At 49.1% G+C, this 17,815-nt stretch overlaps 1 protein-coding gene across 3 annotated transcripts in view; it reads right to left on the bottom strand.

The window, feature by feature from the left end:
- Window positions 1-17,613, bottom strand: part of IQGAP3 (IQ motif containing GTPase activating protein 3) — a 36,788-nt gene extending 19,175 nt beyond the window's left edge. Inside the window, exons 1-17 of one of the 3 annotated variants that reach the window (XM_072946360.1) lie at window positions 17,523-17,568; window positions 16,530-16,628; window positions 15,210-15,297; window positions 13,129-13,285; window positions 12,489-12,566; window positions 11,105-11,181; window positions 10,288-10,355; window positions 10,085-10,198; window positions 9,667-9,845; window positions 9,129-9,216; window positions 8,378-8,541; window positions 7,759-7,846; window positions 5,820-5,983; window positions 4,127-4,284; window positions 2,557-2,678; window positions 2,290-2,453; window positions 874-964 (exon numbers count right to left, since the gene is read on the bottom strand). In XM_072946360.1, the coding sequence (XP_072802461.1) occupies window positions 874-964; window positions 2,290-2,453; window positions 2,557-2,678; window positions 4,127-4,284; window positions 5,820-5,983; window positions 7,759-7,846; window positions 8,378-8,541; window positions 9,129-9,216; window positions 9,667-9,845; window positions 10,085-10,198; window positions 10,288-10,355; window positions 11,105-11,181; window positions 12,489-12,566; window positions 13,129-13,285; window positions 15,210-15,297; window positions 16,530-16,628; window positions 17,523-17,559 (1,936 nt within the window). In that variant the 5' untranslated portion in view covers window positions 17,560-17,568. Of the gene's footprint in view, window positions 1-873; window positions 965-2,289; window positions 2,454-2,556; window positions 2,679-4,126; window positions 4,285-5,819; window positions 5,984-7,758; window positions 7,847-8,377; window positions 8,542-9,128; window positions 9,217-9,666; window positions 9,846-10,084; window positions 10,199-10,287; window positions 10,356-11,104; window positions 11,182-12,488; window positions 12,567-13,128; window positions 13,286-15,209; window positions 15,298-16,529; window positions 16,629-17,522 lie in introns of all 3 variants that reach the window. The other 2 variants (XM_031689134.2, XM_006214601.4) reach the window with 2 other exon arrangements.
- Between the last annotated feature and the right edge of the window lie 202 nt (window positions 17,614-17,815).

Below are 17,815 nucleotides of genomic sequence, written 5' to 3'. Positions count from 1 at the left end.
AGTCTTTCCCTGGGCCCCTCCCATGGGTCCTATCCTGTCTATCGGAAAGGGATTCAGAGAAGAAGGCCACAAAACCATTCTGGATGAGAAGAAGGACAGGGACATCCCAGGACAGACAGACACAGATGAAAAGAAGCAACAGGAAGCTGGGCTTGGAGGAGAAGGTAGTAGTCAAGGAAGGCTTCCTGGAAGAAGGCAGTGTGGGGCTGGGCTTTCCTTTGTAAAAGGAAAGTCAGAGCACAGAAGCTCCATGGCAGGATATGGTCAGAGAACCTAAGGCAGTTTCTTAGGAGGAGAATAAAGTTCAAGAAGTGGGAGGAGTTGATGTAGTACCTGCCTTGCAGTCACTCACAGACGGAGGAACAGAGGGACTCCAGACACTGAGAAACCATCAGCACCCCATACCAGAATACCAGTGTCTGTTTGCATTGACCCTGCCTACTTTTCCTTAAAGCCAATCCCTCTTGTCCAACTGCAAGACTAAACATTCTCTAACCAGAGTTGATTGTTAGAACTCAGACTCAAGCTACCAGTGAAAAATGGGATGGATTTTTGGCCCCCACCTGACTTCACATGCTCACATTGTGGGAGGAAAGCGCCCACAGAAAGGCACAGAAGGAGGCAGTGGGTGGACTTCGGGCTCTGGACTCCTGAGGACTTCCTGCCCAGCTGACTGCTAGGAACTTCATCCTACAGTCCAAGCAGCAACCCTCCCGTTCTCAGTCTGGCCTGCCTCCCCACAGAGGTTGAAATGGAGAGGGAGGTGACTGGGGAGACCACCTGACTGTCTGGGCTCCCGCTGAGTCCACATCTCTTTGCCTCCCCCAACCCCTCCCCCTCCACTTCTGCCCTCTGCGTCCCCGGTCCATTTACTTTTCTGAGCTGTGTCTGTGTCCTGGTTGGCTCTAACCACTTCCTGGCGGATTTCTTCCAGCCATAGCACAGCTCCAGGATCACCTGTCACCTGGTAAATTGAGAGAGATGGGATAAGATGAGAGCCCAGGCTGGTCTCCCCAGGTTCCCAGGCCCAGCTGCCCAGTGGAGCCAAACTGCAGGCTGACATTGGGAGCCACAGGGATCGCGGTCTCCACTCCCCTCTGCCTACCCTGCATAGGCATGGCCTTGTGGCTTCCTTGGATTGCTGCCAGGCTCACAAGGTTCTTTCCCACCTTGCTTTCAGGTCCAAGCATCAACTCAGCTTGGCCACAGTGCCCCAGAACCCTCTTAAACCCTCAGCATCCACCACCCTCTCAACAGCTCATCTCCCTGCCCTTGAGCCTCAGCCATGTCCAGGGAGAGCCCACACTGGAGGCTCCACCTACCTGTGCCTCCTCCCCATTTCCCCACGCCTCAGCTCAGTTTCTCAGGCTGACCCTGACCCTGAACCTCCACCTTCTCCATCCCATTCCTCTCCACACTCCTCCGCTGTACAAGGCAGTGCAAAGACGGCACATGACAACAGGTCAAGGGAGCCTGTGCCTGCCTCGGTCAGGCTTGTTCCCTCCCTTGTCTCACCCGACCCCAACCCCAGACTCTACTCTCTCCCAACTCTCCTCGTTAACAGAGTGAACTTTCTAAGCTAACATTTTATTGAGTGCTATGTTCATGGGCAGTATTCTAAAGCACCTTCTTATGACCTAACATTTGAGAAGCACATAAGACAATGCTTGGCACAGACTGAGAACTCAGTCAGCAGTAGCTAGTACTTTTGTCATATTATCTCACTTAAAGCCTGTGACTCTGAGATACATTCATTATTATCACAAGCTTGTAGGGGAGGAAACTGAGGCCCAGGGAGGCTAAGTAACATGTGCAGGGTCAGGGTGCCAGGGTGCAAACTCTGCTCTGGCTCAGGAGTCCTAGCCCTTGAACACTCTCCACGCTGCCACCTGCTCCGGGCGTTACAGGTTCAAAAGCCTGCCACAGCCTTCAACTCACTTGACTTTTACCCCCACTCCACTAGGTAGGACCAGGGCATGTAGTATTTTACAGTTGTATAAGGAGAGCTCAGGGACATTAGGGATTTGCTGTTAAGTCCCATGGTCACTAGTGTCAGAGCTCCCAGACCTGTGCCCTTCCCATGCTCAAGGACCCCACAATTCTCTCTGTGTTGTTAACCAGAGCTCTGCCCTTCTTCCCCCATGGCCAGATCAGAACCCCTCCTGCCTCCCACCCCGAGAAGGGACTATGTCTATCAGATTGGCTTTCCCAGGGTGCATACTGGGCACAGCTCTACCCACGGGGATATTCTTACTGCTCTGTGACCAACCCAGCCAGCCCAAACCTCACCTGGGCCTTCTGCCTTTTGGCCGCCACAAGGAGGAGATGGTACCGAGGGGCAACAGGAAGGCTGACATCGTCCAGGGCAGCCGCGGGAAGCAGAAGCGAGGATAGGGTCTTCTCAGGGTTGTCCTGGTCCAGAGCCTCATTGATGAGGCTGACCGCAAGGACCTCTGGGAAAGAAAGATCTGGATGGGTAGAGGGTCCAGACTTACGGTTAAAAGATGGAGCTGTCAGAGTTGGGCGGTCTTCCCCCAAGTCCTGGACTCCACTCACGATCAGTCTCTTCCTGGACCTGGGCATTGACCTGGCTCACGATGGCCTGCAGGTCATTCCAGCTCAGAAAGGCCCCATCCACTCCACGCACCTGTCGCAGCTTCACCAGAGCATCAAAGTACCTGGCAGCAAGGTGAGTGAGAATGAGGGGAGTGGCGCGTACATGGTCAGCCAGAAGTCAGGGGAAACTTCTGAACTACTTTCCTCTCTTGACCTCTAGGACGTCACATTCTCCTGGTTCTCTTCTCACCTCATAGGTTGTTCTTTCCAAGTCTCTTCTGCTGGTTCCCCCCCGACTGCTAAACATCAGAGCATCCCAAGGTTCAGTCTTCAGGCCTCTTCTCTCTCCACGCTCATATCCTAAGTGATCTCACCTAATCTCCTGGCTTCAAACAACATATTCTAATGACTCCCAAAAGTATGCCTGCAGCCCATTCATAAATGCCAGGTGCCTCCTCGGCATGTCCATGTAAACGCCTGACAATCACCTCAAACCCAGCAGCTCACATCTGAACTCTTGATTCCCCTAGTTGAACCTGTGCCTCCCAGTGTTTCCCATCTTGGTAAATATTCACTTCAGCTTCTCAGGCCAAACATCTTGGAGTCATACCCGACTCCACTCTCTCTCATGCCCCATGTTCACTACATAACCAAATCCTGTCAGTTCAGCTTTCAGAATGCATCCAAAATCGGACTCCTTTGCACCCCCTCCACTGCTACCACCCTAGGCCAAGCCTCCATCATCTCTTGCCTGGGTTACTCCAAAAGACACTTAACAGGTCTCCCTGCTTCTTCCCTTCTAACCCTGTGTTGATTCTCGGCACAGCAGCCAGAGTGATCCTGTTAAAAGTAGGTCAGATCATCTCCCTCCTCGCTCAAAACCCTCCCGTGGCTTCCTTCCTCACTCGGAGTAACAGCCTATATGATCTGGCCTCTGCTACTTCATCTCTCATTATTCTCCCTCCCTCCACTCTGTCTCATGGCTTCCTGGTGTTCTTTGAACACACCAAGGATGCCTCTTTTCCAAGGCCTGTGTCCCAGATAGCTCATGGCAATCACCTATGTGCTTTAGGTCTCTCTCAAAATGACCCCCTTACCAAAGAGTCCTTCCACAGCCACACTATGTAGCAGAGACAAACTGTCTCTACCCTGTCCCCACCCTTTATCCCCTTTGCCCTGTTTATTTTTCACCATAGCTCTTCTTCTATTCTAATCACTTGACATGTTTGCTTTTTGTCCGTCTCCCTCTACTAGCACACAAGTTAGATGAGCACAGAAACTGTGTTTTGTTCCCTGTTGTCTCCCAGCACCTAAAATAGTATCTGGCACGTGAGTGGGTACTCAAACTTTTCTGATAGGAGAGTGAATAAATGGAGGAAAGGGGAATGACTGTGAACCCGCCCACTCCCAGGAGAAATGCAGGCCAAGGAAATGTGAACAGACCCAAAGGGTGGGCCTGAGACCAAGGGCACCATGCATAAGGCTAGTCTCAAAGCACAAGAACCTGGAGTCTAGGCTACCTTCCCTCCATTACGCATTCCCTCCCTCAGCCTTTCTAAACCTTTCTCACCGCTGAGCATTCTCTCCTTCCACCTCTGCGAGACCCGTGGCAGGATTCACCAGACTGCTCCAGAAGCCGCTGGCATCTCTGGACTCCAGAGCATGGTTAATCAGGACCACAGCTGAGAGCATCTCCACGGCCACAAAGAGCTCTTCCTGGCCAAGCTCCTACAACAGAGGGAGGGCTGATTCTCCAGCGGGCTGGTGAACGGCCTCAGGGCCTACTTGCCATCCTGCCCCTAAGACTCTCCAATATCCCAGAGTCTCTATCTCAAAACCCCCATGGCCTAATTCACTCACTAATAATTAATCCTACTTAATACTTGAGAATGGTTACCATGCTCAATGTGTAAGTACTTCATGCACATTCATTTAATTTTCATTAACAAGCCAAAGAGGTAAGCACCATTAATATCCCCATTTCACAGATGAATCCATAGTCAAGTAATATAAGTTATACCTAATTGCCTGATACGGGAGCCCACACTCAACTAGTGAGTTCTGCCTGCTCCTCTCTGGTCCTACCGCACATCAAGAACTGCTCTAGGCCCTGGGCACGCAGAGAGGGAGATAAAGTGGGCCCCTCTGTGCTGCACCACACACCCCAGAGGCTCCGGCCCCTTCCCTGCCCAGTCTTCTCCTCCTTTTCAAACATTTGCTTATGCTATTACCTGTCTGGAGCACGCTTCCTGTCCTCTACAAACAGAATGCTGCAAAGAATACTAGTAGTAGTAGTAAGAAGAATAATAATAATAATAATAATAATAATAATAATAATAATAATAATAATAAAATAACTAAAACTTTCATGCCAGGCTCATTTCCAAGCACAACTCATTTAATCCTTAAACAATCCTATGAGATAAATACATTATTGTTTCCATTTTCTATATGAATTGAGGGGCAGAGAAGGTAAACAACTTGCGCAAAGTCACAAGCTGGGAAGTAGTAGAGCTGAAATTTCACTCAGACGGTCTGGCTCTAAAGTCCACAGCCTCAGTCGCTCTGCTTTACCTCAGGACTGATTTTATGCTTCCTTGTACTACAGGCTCAGACATCGAGACTGAGCCCTTCTTGAGGGTCGTGCCTGCAGCTGATGCTCTGTAAATGCCTGCTGTGGGTGAGGACTCTCTGTTGAGTCTTTCTTCCAAGAAGCCTTCCCAGACTTGCCCTAGCTCTGCTCCCTCCATTTCCCTAGTTTGAAGGCATCTTCCATTTGCATCACTAACTCCTCCCTCCCTATATTTCTGCCTGGACTCTCGGGTGAATTCTAACTCCTTCAACAGGCGGGGGAGTCCCAGTGTGGGGTGGGGGGCTATCACCTCACTGTCAGAGAAGCTGTATGGACTGGGGCAGGTGGGACAGCAGAGTGGTTAAAAGCATAGGCTTCAAGTACATTCAGCTTTCTATGCACTCCCAGCTCTAGCTGTTTTGGACAATTTGTTTCCTCATCTCTAAAATGGAAAGAATAATACTTATCCGGTAGGGTTCTTTTTAGGATTAAATGAGTGTTTAAAGCAGTGTTTGGTCAAAGGTTTTTGCTGTTACAGTATACTCAGGATGGCAAGGATGGTAGCCTACTTCCCACCCCTAATCTCTTGCTAGCATCTAAGAGGACCCTCAGGGGGCACTCTAGACTGACTGCTCTGATCCCTTCAGCTGCTTGGGAACCTGAGAGCTGGACCCTCACTTCTAGGGCTTACCCCCTGCCGCTGCCGCTGGAGCACTGCCAGCTCCTGCTGGTACACAGCCGAGGCAAAAGGGTACACTGGAGGCAGCTGGGCTTCAGGGCACATCAGCTCCCTCACAGTGTCAGTGGCCACTCCCCTCTGGATGGCTTTGTTGATCCTCTGCACAGCCTGGAGCACTGCAGGGGAGGAGGGAGAGGCTGGTCAGGCGTGGCGTCCAGTGCCATTTCCACTTTCCTGGCTAACTACTTCTGCTGGGGATCTCTGAGGAGAAACGGATTTACAATTGTTTTTTTGTTTGGTCGGTTTGTTTGTTTTGGGGGGGAATTAGGTTTATTTATTTTTAATGGAGGTACTGGGGATTGGACCCAGGACCTCACGTATGCTAAGTATAGCACTCTACCACTGAGCTATACCGTCCCCTCCATAACTGCTCTTAAAAACTGTTTTGCTAGGTTCAAAATGCGTTTCTAAATGTTCAGGAGGAAAAGGGGCTGGTTCGCTTTAAGAAGAGGCTCCGGAAGAAGCAATTTGTCAGGCCTAGAAGTTGAGTGGCTCAGCAGGTAACATGGAGGGGCTGTCATAGCAGAGGTGAGTTCCTAAGGTGGTGAGCACAAGATTGACAGGAGGCTATGGTGCGCAACTAAGATGAGGTTAGTCGGGGGCTCCCGGGACCAAATCTTGACGACAGCACAGAGGAATAAGGAACTAGCTCCAAGGTAGAGCCATTTGGGCTGAAAAGGGAAGGAGAAAGCTAAAAAGGGGCCATAGTGCATCAGTGTGGTTTTAGTTTTCAGATGCTGAGGCTTATAAAATGCCAAGCAGATATGGGCATTGACAACAAGGAGCACAAAAACCACTGGGGAAAAATAAGGATACAAAATTACCCACACTGCATTGCTGTCATTGCTGTGACAGGTACTTCCCTTCCCCCAGATGCTCTGGCAGTGCAGGGAGGAGGGATTCTAGGGGGAGGGGGTAGGAACATTTCACAGAGGAGAAAGCATGTGAGGCAGCTCTGCAGGATATCTTCATCTGATTTCCACGGGGGGAAATGTGGGACAACTGTAATCCAGAGCCCCAGAGGCCTGGCAGTGGGCAAGGCTGGAGGCAGTCAAAGAGGAACAAGTCGTCTGACTTGGCTGGGCTGGTGGGGTGTGAAGAGAAGGGTTCAGGGAGACACTCGGAAGGTCTCACCTGCCATGCTGAGGAGACGGGACTAAAGTCTAGGAGAAATATGGAAGAATCCATGAAGCTCTGAAGATGTTCAACAAAGCAGATAAGATCAGATCTGGGCTTGAGAGATTACTCTGGTAACAGGAATGAACTGAGCGATAAGGCAGGCAGTTAGGCAGGAGTGGCCTGGGGGCTCCGCGGGCTAGAGCCGGAGAGCTGTGCCAGACAAAGGTGAAGGGTTACTGAGCAAGTCCGGACGGAGGCAGGCATTTGTGCCAGGGGCGGGGCCCACAGGCTGCTGTGGGGCAGCCTGGCACTCTACTTCTCATCACCCTCATTATCCAGATTGATCCCCTATAGCAGGGAGACAATCACAAACTCACATCCTTTTAATAAAGAATTATATTTGTATAGCATGTTTTTAAGGGCAACTGAGCTGGATCGTGGGTTTCTCCCTCATCTGGGTAATCACTGTATTTCAGAAGCCAAAGGAACTCAAGCAGCTTGAAATGGTCAAAATACAGGGGGAGTGCCTAGAAGGAAACTGCCTGTCCCAGAGTCTGGCCTGGTGTGGTACGTACTATCATTATCTCCAAGGCCTTAATGAACTTCTTAGTAGCATCCCCCTGGGCAACCAGGTATAGGGCACACTACATGAGGGGCTGGAAAATCAGGTAGCAGTCTGCATTGCTCTGCACAGAAGCCATCAAAGGGGTTACATGCTCTCCCAAGATCCAGTGATACACCTAGGCCAGGTCTCAGCCTGGAGATGACTTACTGGCTTCCTCCTGATCACCCTTTATGTTGGCTGCGGCCACACCAGCTTGGACCTCCTCCTTTTCCAGAAGCTCCACCAGGCCTAGCTCCTGAAAGAGGGAAGAATTGCAGTAGAAGAGAGTCCTTCTGGGGCCATGAACATGCCTCAGGAGCTGCCAACATGAGCTCCCAGGTCTACTCAGTCACCTACCCTCAATCCCACCTCTTCCCTTTAGGCATACTAGCCTAGCTCACTGATCCCTATGAACCCATCTCTAACCTCTGACTCTTTCTTACCCAGCAAACATCTGAAAAAACATAGGCAACAAAAGTATAAATAGTGTCAGGGAGAAAGTCAACAGCCCTGAAAATAAGATGGCTAAGTTGAGGCCCCAGTTCAGTAATGGGGGAGCATATCACTGCCTACTGGACTGCCCCTGGGTTCCCCCAGTCAGTATAAGAGATGCTCAGAGGGCAGAAGCTGATTAGTTTGGTCCATTAGGCTTTGGGGTAATTTAACCATTTAAATATGTAGTCAGCACTTACTGAATACAAAGAATTGACAATGGTGATGCTTAAATAAGGTCCCCCTCCCCCATCCTATAGTCAGATAGAGGAGGTAGCAGGTCTTAGAGCCTGACCTGTGCTTTCTGCTCTCTGTCTGAGCTCAGTTGTTCCAGGTACCAATCAGCAAAATCTCTCCTCACTCCTTGCAGGGCCAGGGCGGAGTCCTGAAGGGCCTCAAGCAAGGCCTCAGGGTTCTGTCTTTCCAGGGCATCATCAACAACTTCTAGAGCCCCAAGGACTGAAAAGACCAAGACACCATAATGGAGAGTGTGAGAAAGCCCATCCCTCATCATCCCCAGCCCAGCCCTCTTCCTGCCCATTCACGGATACCCCCACCCCTGCCCCCTGGGGTCCTGGATTCTTAGGGCCCATCTGGTCCAGCCCAAATTCTTCAGCTTGATCTTCACAGCCTTCCCATCTCACCACCCCAGACCCCGAGGATATCCTGATCCAAATGGGCAGGTGCCCACTCCATCCTGGGTCTTCAAGCAGCCTCTCTTGCCCTGATCCCCATCATCCTCCACTATTTTCTCAAAGGACCCTAGACAAACTGCCCCCAGCACCAAGAGGTGAAAATCCTGCCCCTTTGCCTCTGTTCTCTCCATGGATCACCATTCAAAGAGAAGTCTCCTTGACAGGGACCACTTCTCCAGACACCTATAGCAGTTAAGCAGAGAACACACCGCCTTGACTTCCATCTTTCCTTGAGATAAGTGTTGGCCCATGTGAGGCTGTGGGTCTTCTGGCCTGAGAAGCCAACTCTAAAACTCCCTATGTGGGGTGGGGGGGTTATCCCTCCAACCCCTCCTGGCCTGTCTCTCTTACCATTGACGTGGTTGATGTTGCCTTGGATTTCAGCCTGAGTTAGGTAGCAGTCATAGATGTCCTGGCTTTCTCCATCATTCTGCAAAAACTACATTGAGAAGGGAACCTGGGAAGACCAGTTCGATCTCTAATTCCTCCCTGTCTATAACTATTTCTTCTTCTGGGGACCTTCCCAAGGCCAAAGGTCAGTCTGGTTGGAAGGAATCTGAAGAAATCGTGGGATCTAATCCCTGGCACCGACATAGGTTGAACTAACCTTTGGAATCTCCAGTCCAATCTCATCCAGTCCTACATTCCAGTCTCTCAGCCCTGCCTGAAAATTCAACCCCCTCCCCCAGAACTTCTTCCCTTCCCTCCCTTCTCTTCTGAATTCTCATCATTCTCCTGAGATCCTCTCCTATTTCTCTAAAGTAACTGACAAGCTACAGTTCCTCTAAGCAACTCTGGAACACATAGACAGGACAAATAGGAGTTCTGGTTTCACTTAAGATTTTCCAGGACACCCAGTTTTTTGACCCCTGCCCTCCAAGTCCCTTACGTGGTTCCTGGCATTGGCAGCCTTCTCCATCTTGGCCTGGGCCAGCAGCTCCTGGTAGATGGCTGCCAGAGGCTCTCGAAGATTCCCGAGCATAGCGTTGGGATTCTGCAAGGCAGCCAGGGTGTCCTTGACCACCCCTCGCTCCACTGCCTCATTGATGGCAAGAACAGCTGCATGGACTAGGAGGGGTGTGGAAACAAGGTCAGAAGGCCAGAGCATACCCCAGTCCAGCTGCAGCATAACCAGCTGTAGGCCACTCTGACATCATCCCCTTTTTCCATCCAGAGGGGTCAGGCAAGGCAGGCAGCCTGATGGCCCTGCCTCCCATAAGAAGGATCCAGAATTTACACAGGGACTATAAGGCTCAGGGTCCTCCCATACTCACTGAGCTACCCCAGCAGGGGAACCTGGGCTCTACCTGCAGCCTCATCCACCGAGAGTTCATTGGCCAGGATGCCCCCAATCTTGCTGAAGGCAGGCAGCTGGAGGCCATATTTGGCCAGTTCGGAGGCCATGTTGCTGAGTTCCTCAGCTGCAATGATAGCACAGGTGCCCATCATCAAGCCCGGAACCCCCAAGACCCTGCCCAGATTGTGGTGTTTGGGGAAGAGCTGGGCTTACCTGTGAATTTCACTTTCCCGTATAGATCATGTATCTGAGGGGCCAATCCCAGCCGGAAGAGGAAGAGACTGCAAAAGAATGGAAGGCATTGGGGCCTATTCATTTTGACATGCTGCCTATAATAGGTTTGCAGGAGATACTATGGGGACTTGGAGATGAAGACCACTCAACACCTGCCCTCAAGTCACCGCCCATCCACAAGGAGAGATGTTATTGTAAGTCAGCCCAAGGCAAGTGCTATAGCATAAACAAGATACTGCAGGGGAGACTGGGAAGGTGTCACAGAGAAGGACACACTGCAGTAGCAGGTCACTGGATGGATATGGAGGATGGAAAGGGCATAGTAAGCAGAAACCTGCTGAGTTAAGGCACACAGACTTGAAAGGACATGGGAAATGAAGTCAGGAAGGGATGATGTGGTGAACACAGGAACTGGTCAATTACTTTCCATGATTTAGCCAGCTGGCTGCTGATGGCTGGCTGTGAATAGGACCAAACAGCCTTCACCATTCACACTGACTTGCATGTGACACTCCTGATGCGTCCCATTCTGATGCCTTGGCACCCTAGTCACAAGCTGAACTCTCCCCTGCCTGCCCTTTCCCTTTACCCACATAGGTCACACATAAATGTGCCCATAAGCATGCACATAAATCTAAACAAAACTATGTAGACTCTCTAGAGAGATGATTTCACTCTCCAGAGGAGTGCTCGCTATGGTCTAACCTCTGTCCTTCCTGCTGCAATGTTTCTTGCTGTTGATTGGTGGTTGCATCCACCTAGAGAAACCTGGATGACAAAAGTCTTGGTCTCTCACCTGAGTGCATGGATGCAGTAGACCACCCGAGGCATGTTCTTCTTGTCATAAATGTCCGTGGTCTCCGGGAAGAAGGTCTGGAGGGGAAAGCAGCCAGTATTGCCATTGGAGAATTTTAAGCAGCACCAGATATGGGCTGAGGAAGGGGTCTTTCTCTCCCACTTGGGGTATGTGCTCCTTTCTTGCCTGGGGCTTGGCTCAGTTTCCCCAATTTTTCACAGCCAGCATTGCATCTGCACATTCAGTGCAAAGGAAAGGCACTGGGGACAGATACTAAGCCAAGACCTAACCAGACACAAAAGCCTAGATTAACCAAACACTAGACAAGGCTATCAAGGCTATAGGATGCAGGCCACAGGCTCCAGGAGAAACAGGCTCCCTATTCATTGCATAGACACAGCCAGCTTGCACCCCTCACCTTGGCCTCTCACCAGAAAGGTGGCATGCTGAGAGCTGGCCATGATCCCACAGAGGGCCCAATGAGGCATACATTGCCAAGGACAACAAAGAGTCAGGGCATGCCATCCCTGTCTGCAAGCCAGAGGCTACTGATCAGTGAGGACCCCTCTAAGAACTGAGTCACCCCAGGCATGGCTTCCCATGCCACCTGGTGACTGTAATGAGGTTTAACCTCGATAGCTCTTGGTTACCTTAGATACGTAAGAAAGGACCAAATCTAGAGACTTTAAAGTGTTCTAGCTTCTTGGAGGACATCTGGCCTCTACTGCTCTTGCCTCCCACCAAAGCATCCTTCTTAACTGCTGTTCCCTGGTCTCACAGTTCTCTTCTACAATGAAGAAAAACCCTGCACAATCTTATGCCTTAACTTGTACAGTTCTTTACAATTCACAAAGGAATTCACACAGATTATGTGATCCTCCTGATAGCCTTAGAAGGTAGAAAGGGGAGGGATTACTATCCCCATTTTACAGATGAGAAACAAACTGAGACTCAAAAGAGTGAGAGGCCAAGCAGCATGTGTCCAACTGGGGTCTTAGACTAGGCTTCCAAGTCCATCACCTAGGGATGTGGTACGTCCTTGCCTCACGCTATGAAATTTCGGTGGCGAGGTAGCCAGCCAATGTGGGGCCCATCTCCTGTGTTATACAGGAGACTTGCTGACTAATGGAAACAACGTATCTTGGACCAGGGAACTTTCACCTCCCTTTGCTTCCGTTACCTACAGGGAAGTGGAGGCAGAGGCCAAGTAACACGGTTCAAAGACACACAGCCCCAAGGAACTTAAACTCTTAGATTAAGTTAGTTTAGAAGACACATGGAGAAGAGTGCTAAAGGGCCTCAGAGAGATAAAGCATGTGTGTGGTGGGGGTGAAGGTGCCAGTGCAGAGTAGAGATGAACCCCAATCTTGAGGCTCTGTGTTACCGAAGGCAGACCGATGTGGGCTATTGCAGACAGCCAAAAGTTGATGTTGTCTGTGTGACGGAAATGCAAGCCAGTTGCCTAGAAGGGAAGGAAAGAGAAGATAATCTATTTCAATAGTTCTCAGGGTTCCCTCGGGTAGAGCCCAGATCACAGCTTGAAGATTCAAGGTGTCGGGACAGAGGACTCTGCCCTATGGACTTCCCATCACCCATCATCACATTTGGGAAGGATGTCACAGGAATGGGATTAACAAGCTAGTAAGGTTTCCTAGAAAAGGGGAGTCCAGAGCTGGGAGGGAAAGGAAAGCCACAGAGAAGGAGCAGTAACTTGGAAATACCTTCAAGGTAGCAAAGCCCACAAGCCTCTGAGTGTAGACTGTGGGTAGAAAAGTCTGACTGGAAGTTCTCACATCAGAGGCATCTCAAAGCCCACCTAGCAATGTCCCTTGCTAAGGATGGTACACACCGCCCGGCTGGGAGATACAAATTGATAACTGTTGTTCCAGTGCAATGATTAATATCACCCCTTGTCATCCTCAAAAGTACCCAGGTTTGGACAACAAATTATATGGTCACCTTACTCTCACAGCTGTGAGAAGATGTAGTTTGAGAGGAAGAAAGATGAGACCTCTGCTCCCCACCTGGTACCGCAGCTGCTCCACATCATAGATCTTCTTCAAGGGAACCACAGAGGGTGCAAAACAGTGGCCCAGCTTGGCCAGCAGCACTCCGTTCCGGAGGCTCTCCTCCAGCTCCACTGGGGAAGGAAGCTCCTCCTTCAAGCAGGCCTCCATCCAGCTGAAAGCAGGAGAGTAGCTTCTCACCCACTCTGGCAGCCCACAGCAGTTCATTCTAACTGCAGGACCTTCCCTCCCTCTCTCCCTCTAAGCACCTCTGCCTCCTGCCTCCTGCTTCTTCCCTACTCCCAACTCCCCTCTCTGCCCATTCCCTGGCTGTTCCCACCTTCTCACAAGCTGCCCCAAACACGTGGATTGGCCAATCCTGAGTCTCCATCCACCCCAGTAACATCTTCCCTGGCAGATGCTGAACCTGCCCATCTTCAGTGAAGCTTAAACAGGCTCTTACCTGTTACACAATATAACCTCTCACTCAGTCTGGTTATGTATCTGACTATTGGAACCAATGGAGCAAAGACAGTCTCTTCAACAAATGGTGCTGGCCTAACTATACATCCACATGCAAAAAAATGAATCTCGACATAGACCTTACACCTTTCACAAAAATCAACTCAAAATGGAGCATCAACTTAAAGATAAAGTGCAAAATTGTAGAACTCCTAGAAGACAACATAGGAGGAAAACTAGATGTGCTTGGGTATGGCAGTGACTTTGGATACAACACCAAAGGCACAGTCCTGGAAGGAAACAATTGATAAGCTGGATTTCACTGAAATTAAGAACGTCTGCTCTACAAAAGGCAATGTCAAGAAAATAAGGAGACATGCCACAGACTGGGAGAAAATATTTGCAAAAAAATATATCTGATAAAGGATTGTTATCCAAAATATACAAAGACCTCTTAAAAAACTCAACAATAAGAAAACAAACAACCTGATTAAAAAAATGGGACAAAGACCTTAACAGACACCTCACCAAAGATATAAAGATGGCAAATAAGTGTCTGAAAAGATGCTTCACACTGTAACTCATCAGGGAAATGCAAATCAAAGCAATGAGGAGTACCAGCATACACCTATTAGAATGGCCAAAATCTGGAACCCTAACAACATCAAATGCTGGTGAGGATGTGGAAAAACAGGAACTCTCATTCATTGCTGGTGGGAATACGAAATGGTAGAGGCACTTTGGACAGCAGTTTGGTGGGCTCTTACAAAACTAAACATACTCTTAACATATGGTCCAGCAATTTGCACTCCAAAGGAACTGAAAACTTACATCCACATAAAAACCTGCCCACAGATGTTTATGGCAGCTCTATTCATAACTGTCAAATCTTAGAAGCAACCAAGATAACCTTCAGTAGATGAATGGATTAATAAACTGTAGTACATCCAAACAATGAAATATTATTCATCTCTAATAAGAAATGAGCTCTCAAGCCATGAAAAGACATGGAGGAAACTTAAGTGCATATTACTAAGTAAAAGAAACCAATCTGAAAAAGCTATATATTGTATGATTTGATGTATATGACATTCTGGAAAAGGCAAAACTATGGAGACAGTAAAAAGATGAGTGGTTGCCGGGAGTTGGGGTTGGGGGTTAGGGGCAGAGAGGATGAACAGTTGAAGCACAGAGACTTTTTAGGGCAGTGAAACTACTCTATGATACTATAATGATGGATGGATATATGTCATAATACATTTGTTCAAATCCATAGAACGTACAACATGAAGAGTGAACTCTAAAGCAAACTACAGACTTTGGATGATTATGTGTCAAAGTAGATTCCTCAACTGTAGCAAATGTACCACTCTTGCGGGGATTTTGATAATGGGTGAGGCCATGCCTGTTTAGGGGTAGGAAGTATATGGGAAATCTCTGTATCTTTCTCAATTTTTCTGTGGACCTAAAACTACTCTGAAGGAAAAAAAAAAGTCAGAAAAAAAAAAAAGATGCTATTCCAACTCTCCCTTTCCCATAGAATGGACTCTTGACTTTTTGCATTTGCTTTGGCGGCAGGTGCCTGGGGTGGGCAGGTTGGGAAAGGGAGACCAGAAAGAGGCAATCCCTCTGCTCACCGCTTGGCTTCCTCCAGCCGGCACAGGTACTGATAGGCAACATTCTGCCGCCTCTGCTCATCCATTTCCTCAGCTGTGAGACGTTCATCTGAAGAGTCAATAAAGGGAGCATAAGATAGAGGGCCATAGCATTAAAGCTTCTTCTTAACAGACTTTCTTAGGCAACCCTGCTCAGAGACCCAGAGCATCTCCCATATGTCTGCCCCCCTATTCCCTGGACACTCTGGCTCCAATCTTCTGCTCCTGGCCAGTAAAGCTATCATAGTCAGCACCCTGTAAAGGGTAGCCTCTCCACCCTTTAACAGGGGATTCTTCCTATACAGGGGGTGTTTCTCCCCTTTCTTCTCCAGCCATCTTCCTGGCCTCTTCCTTCCCAAATCTATTTCACAGCCCTTCCCTTAGGACCTCCCAGCAGGGATGTCCAGATCCCTCCTTGGTTGGAAATTGAGCTCCTCATTTCATCTCTAATTAGACTCTGAGTTCTCCAAGAATTGGACTTGTGTCATCCTCCTCAGGTACTCTCCCCGAGGCTAGGTTAACAGAACCAAAAGGACTCAGCATTCAACAGCCACTCATTCATTCAACACCTCCTGGATGTCAGGCACTGGGCTAGTGGACCCATACTCTCAAGAAGTACAAAGATTATTATTAGAAGAGAAAAACATGTAAGTAAAAAACTTCAACCTAATGTGATATATGTAATTATAGCTCATAAATAGTCTACGGAAGCAGCAGAGGAAGCAAAGGATTCTACCTACGAGTAGAATCTTAAAGAATGAACAGGAGGAAAGGGAGAAAAGGCAGTTCAACATACAGAAAGTCATGTGAAAAAGGCCACTCACTTGGGATTAAGTGGAAGGACAGAGAATTTTAAAAGATCACAAAGATATATTTCCTCTCCCTTCTAGTATAGGTCACCCGAGGAGGAAAATAATCTCCAAGCTAAATAAAATGCAGACAATATTCTGACTCCCAAACTCAAGAAAAGGAAATCTCTTAAACGAGACAGCATTCATATTCTGCCTTAGCCACAGCCTCCTTTTTTATCCTTTTACCCCCTCTTCTCCCTCATCTCTCTAGTCTCCTTAAGGAAGACAATACAAAAATCAGACAAAAATGAGAGAAAGCTACACATATACACCAAGAAAATAAAGTCAGAGACCTTGAAAAGATACAGAGCTTAGTAAATCTGTCTGACTCAGCACTTAATGTCGTCCTGCTTTTTATCTCTTTTCCTTATATTGCATATCCTGCAATATGATTTGGGGGAGAGGCAGGTCTTATTTGAACTGGCAGTTAAACAAGTTAAAACATAAGCACATGCACACACCCCTCCACATTCAGATTTGGAAGCACTGGCCAATCGCAGGAAATCCATCAGTTCCTCTGAAGGGGTGTATGAGGAACAAGTGTTGGTTGCTAAGCATGGAAAATAAACCAGTAAGTGAGTGACATCACCTCAGAGTTATGAAGTGGAGACTGAGAGATGGGTGGGACTTTGTACGGACACACAGTCTTAAAAAAAAAATCAGCCTTCCTGCCATTCCCAGGTCTGCAACTAGCTTTCCTTCAACAGATCCGTGAACGTGGACTTTGCTTTTTGAATACTAATGAAGTGGCAGGGAAAAGGGTAGAAGAAGGAGCAGATTTTGCTTTTCACTCAGAAGGTCACATAGAAACCTTTCTGCAGGCACATTTTCCTGGCGCCAGTCTCTCTAAAGTTTTTGAAAGTGTTGTCCATGGACTACCTGCATTACAATTATCTGGGGGGTGACGGAAGAAGCACAGCAATGCTCGTTATAAAGGCACATTATGGACCCCAATCCAGACCTACTGTTGCTAAAGCTCTGGGATAGGATTCAGGAATCTGCATTTTAAATAGCTCCCCAGGTAATTCCGACATCGTAAAGTTTGAGAGGCATTGCTTCAAAGAGGTATCAAAAAGTCAAGGAAGCTCCCCAGGTCTTATTAGGCGTCCGGTCCCCTTATAGCGTTTGGCAAGTACGGTAGCCTTCAGTAACTGCTGAATTTTAAGGGGCCGTCCAGACCACCTACATTCTCCCAGCCCCGGAGCCCCAGAATCAGGGAGTAAGGGAGAAAACTTTGTAAGCTTTGAAGAGGGCCACAGAAATCAACGCATTTCTCTGCTCACAGCTTTACTCCGGCCTCCAGGAGTCCGGACTGAGTACAGTCTGGCCGCTCCTTGCCTGGCGCGCCCCGAGTGCAGCCCCCGCCCCAGGCTCTCCGAGGACCACGGAGTCCCCGAACAGCGGCACTACTGCCGGACCCTCCTTGGCCCCTTCTGGCACTCACAGACCGCTCGGCCCGGGGCCGCTCCTCTCCCCTCCATGTTCCTCCTTCTCCCAGGTTTGAATCTCCCGCCGCCCGGCCACCGCCCCTCACCGTCGCCACAGGCAGACAGGGCACTTCCGGCCTGTGCCGCAGGGGCCTCTGGGACTTGTAGTTCCAGGCTCCAGAGGTGCGCCGCCAGGTGGGAAGAAGGGCACCGCTCCCCTTCCTGCGGTACTCTGGGATTCTCTTTCTGAGCTCCTTCGCTGCCAAACGGCCTTATTTCAAGCAGTCCCTGCCCCTGCCTCTATCATTCC

This window comes from Vicugna pacos, chromosome 21, assembly GCF_048564905.1.
Source record: "Vicugna pacos chromosome 21, VicPac4, whole genome shotgun sequence".
Classification (NCBI taxonomy): domain Eukaryota; kingdom Metazoa; phylum Chordata; class Mammalia; order Artiodactyla; family Camelidae; genus Vicugna; species Vicugna pacos.
The sequence above is the reverse complement of the archived record's forward strand: the minus strand, read 5'-3'. Positions and strand labels throughout refer to the sequence as shown.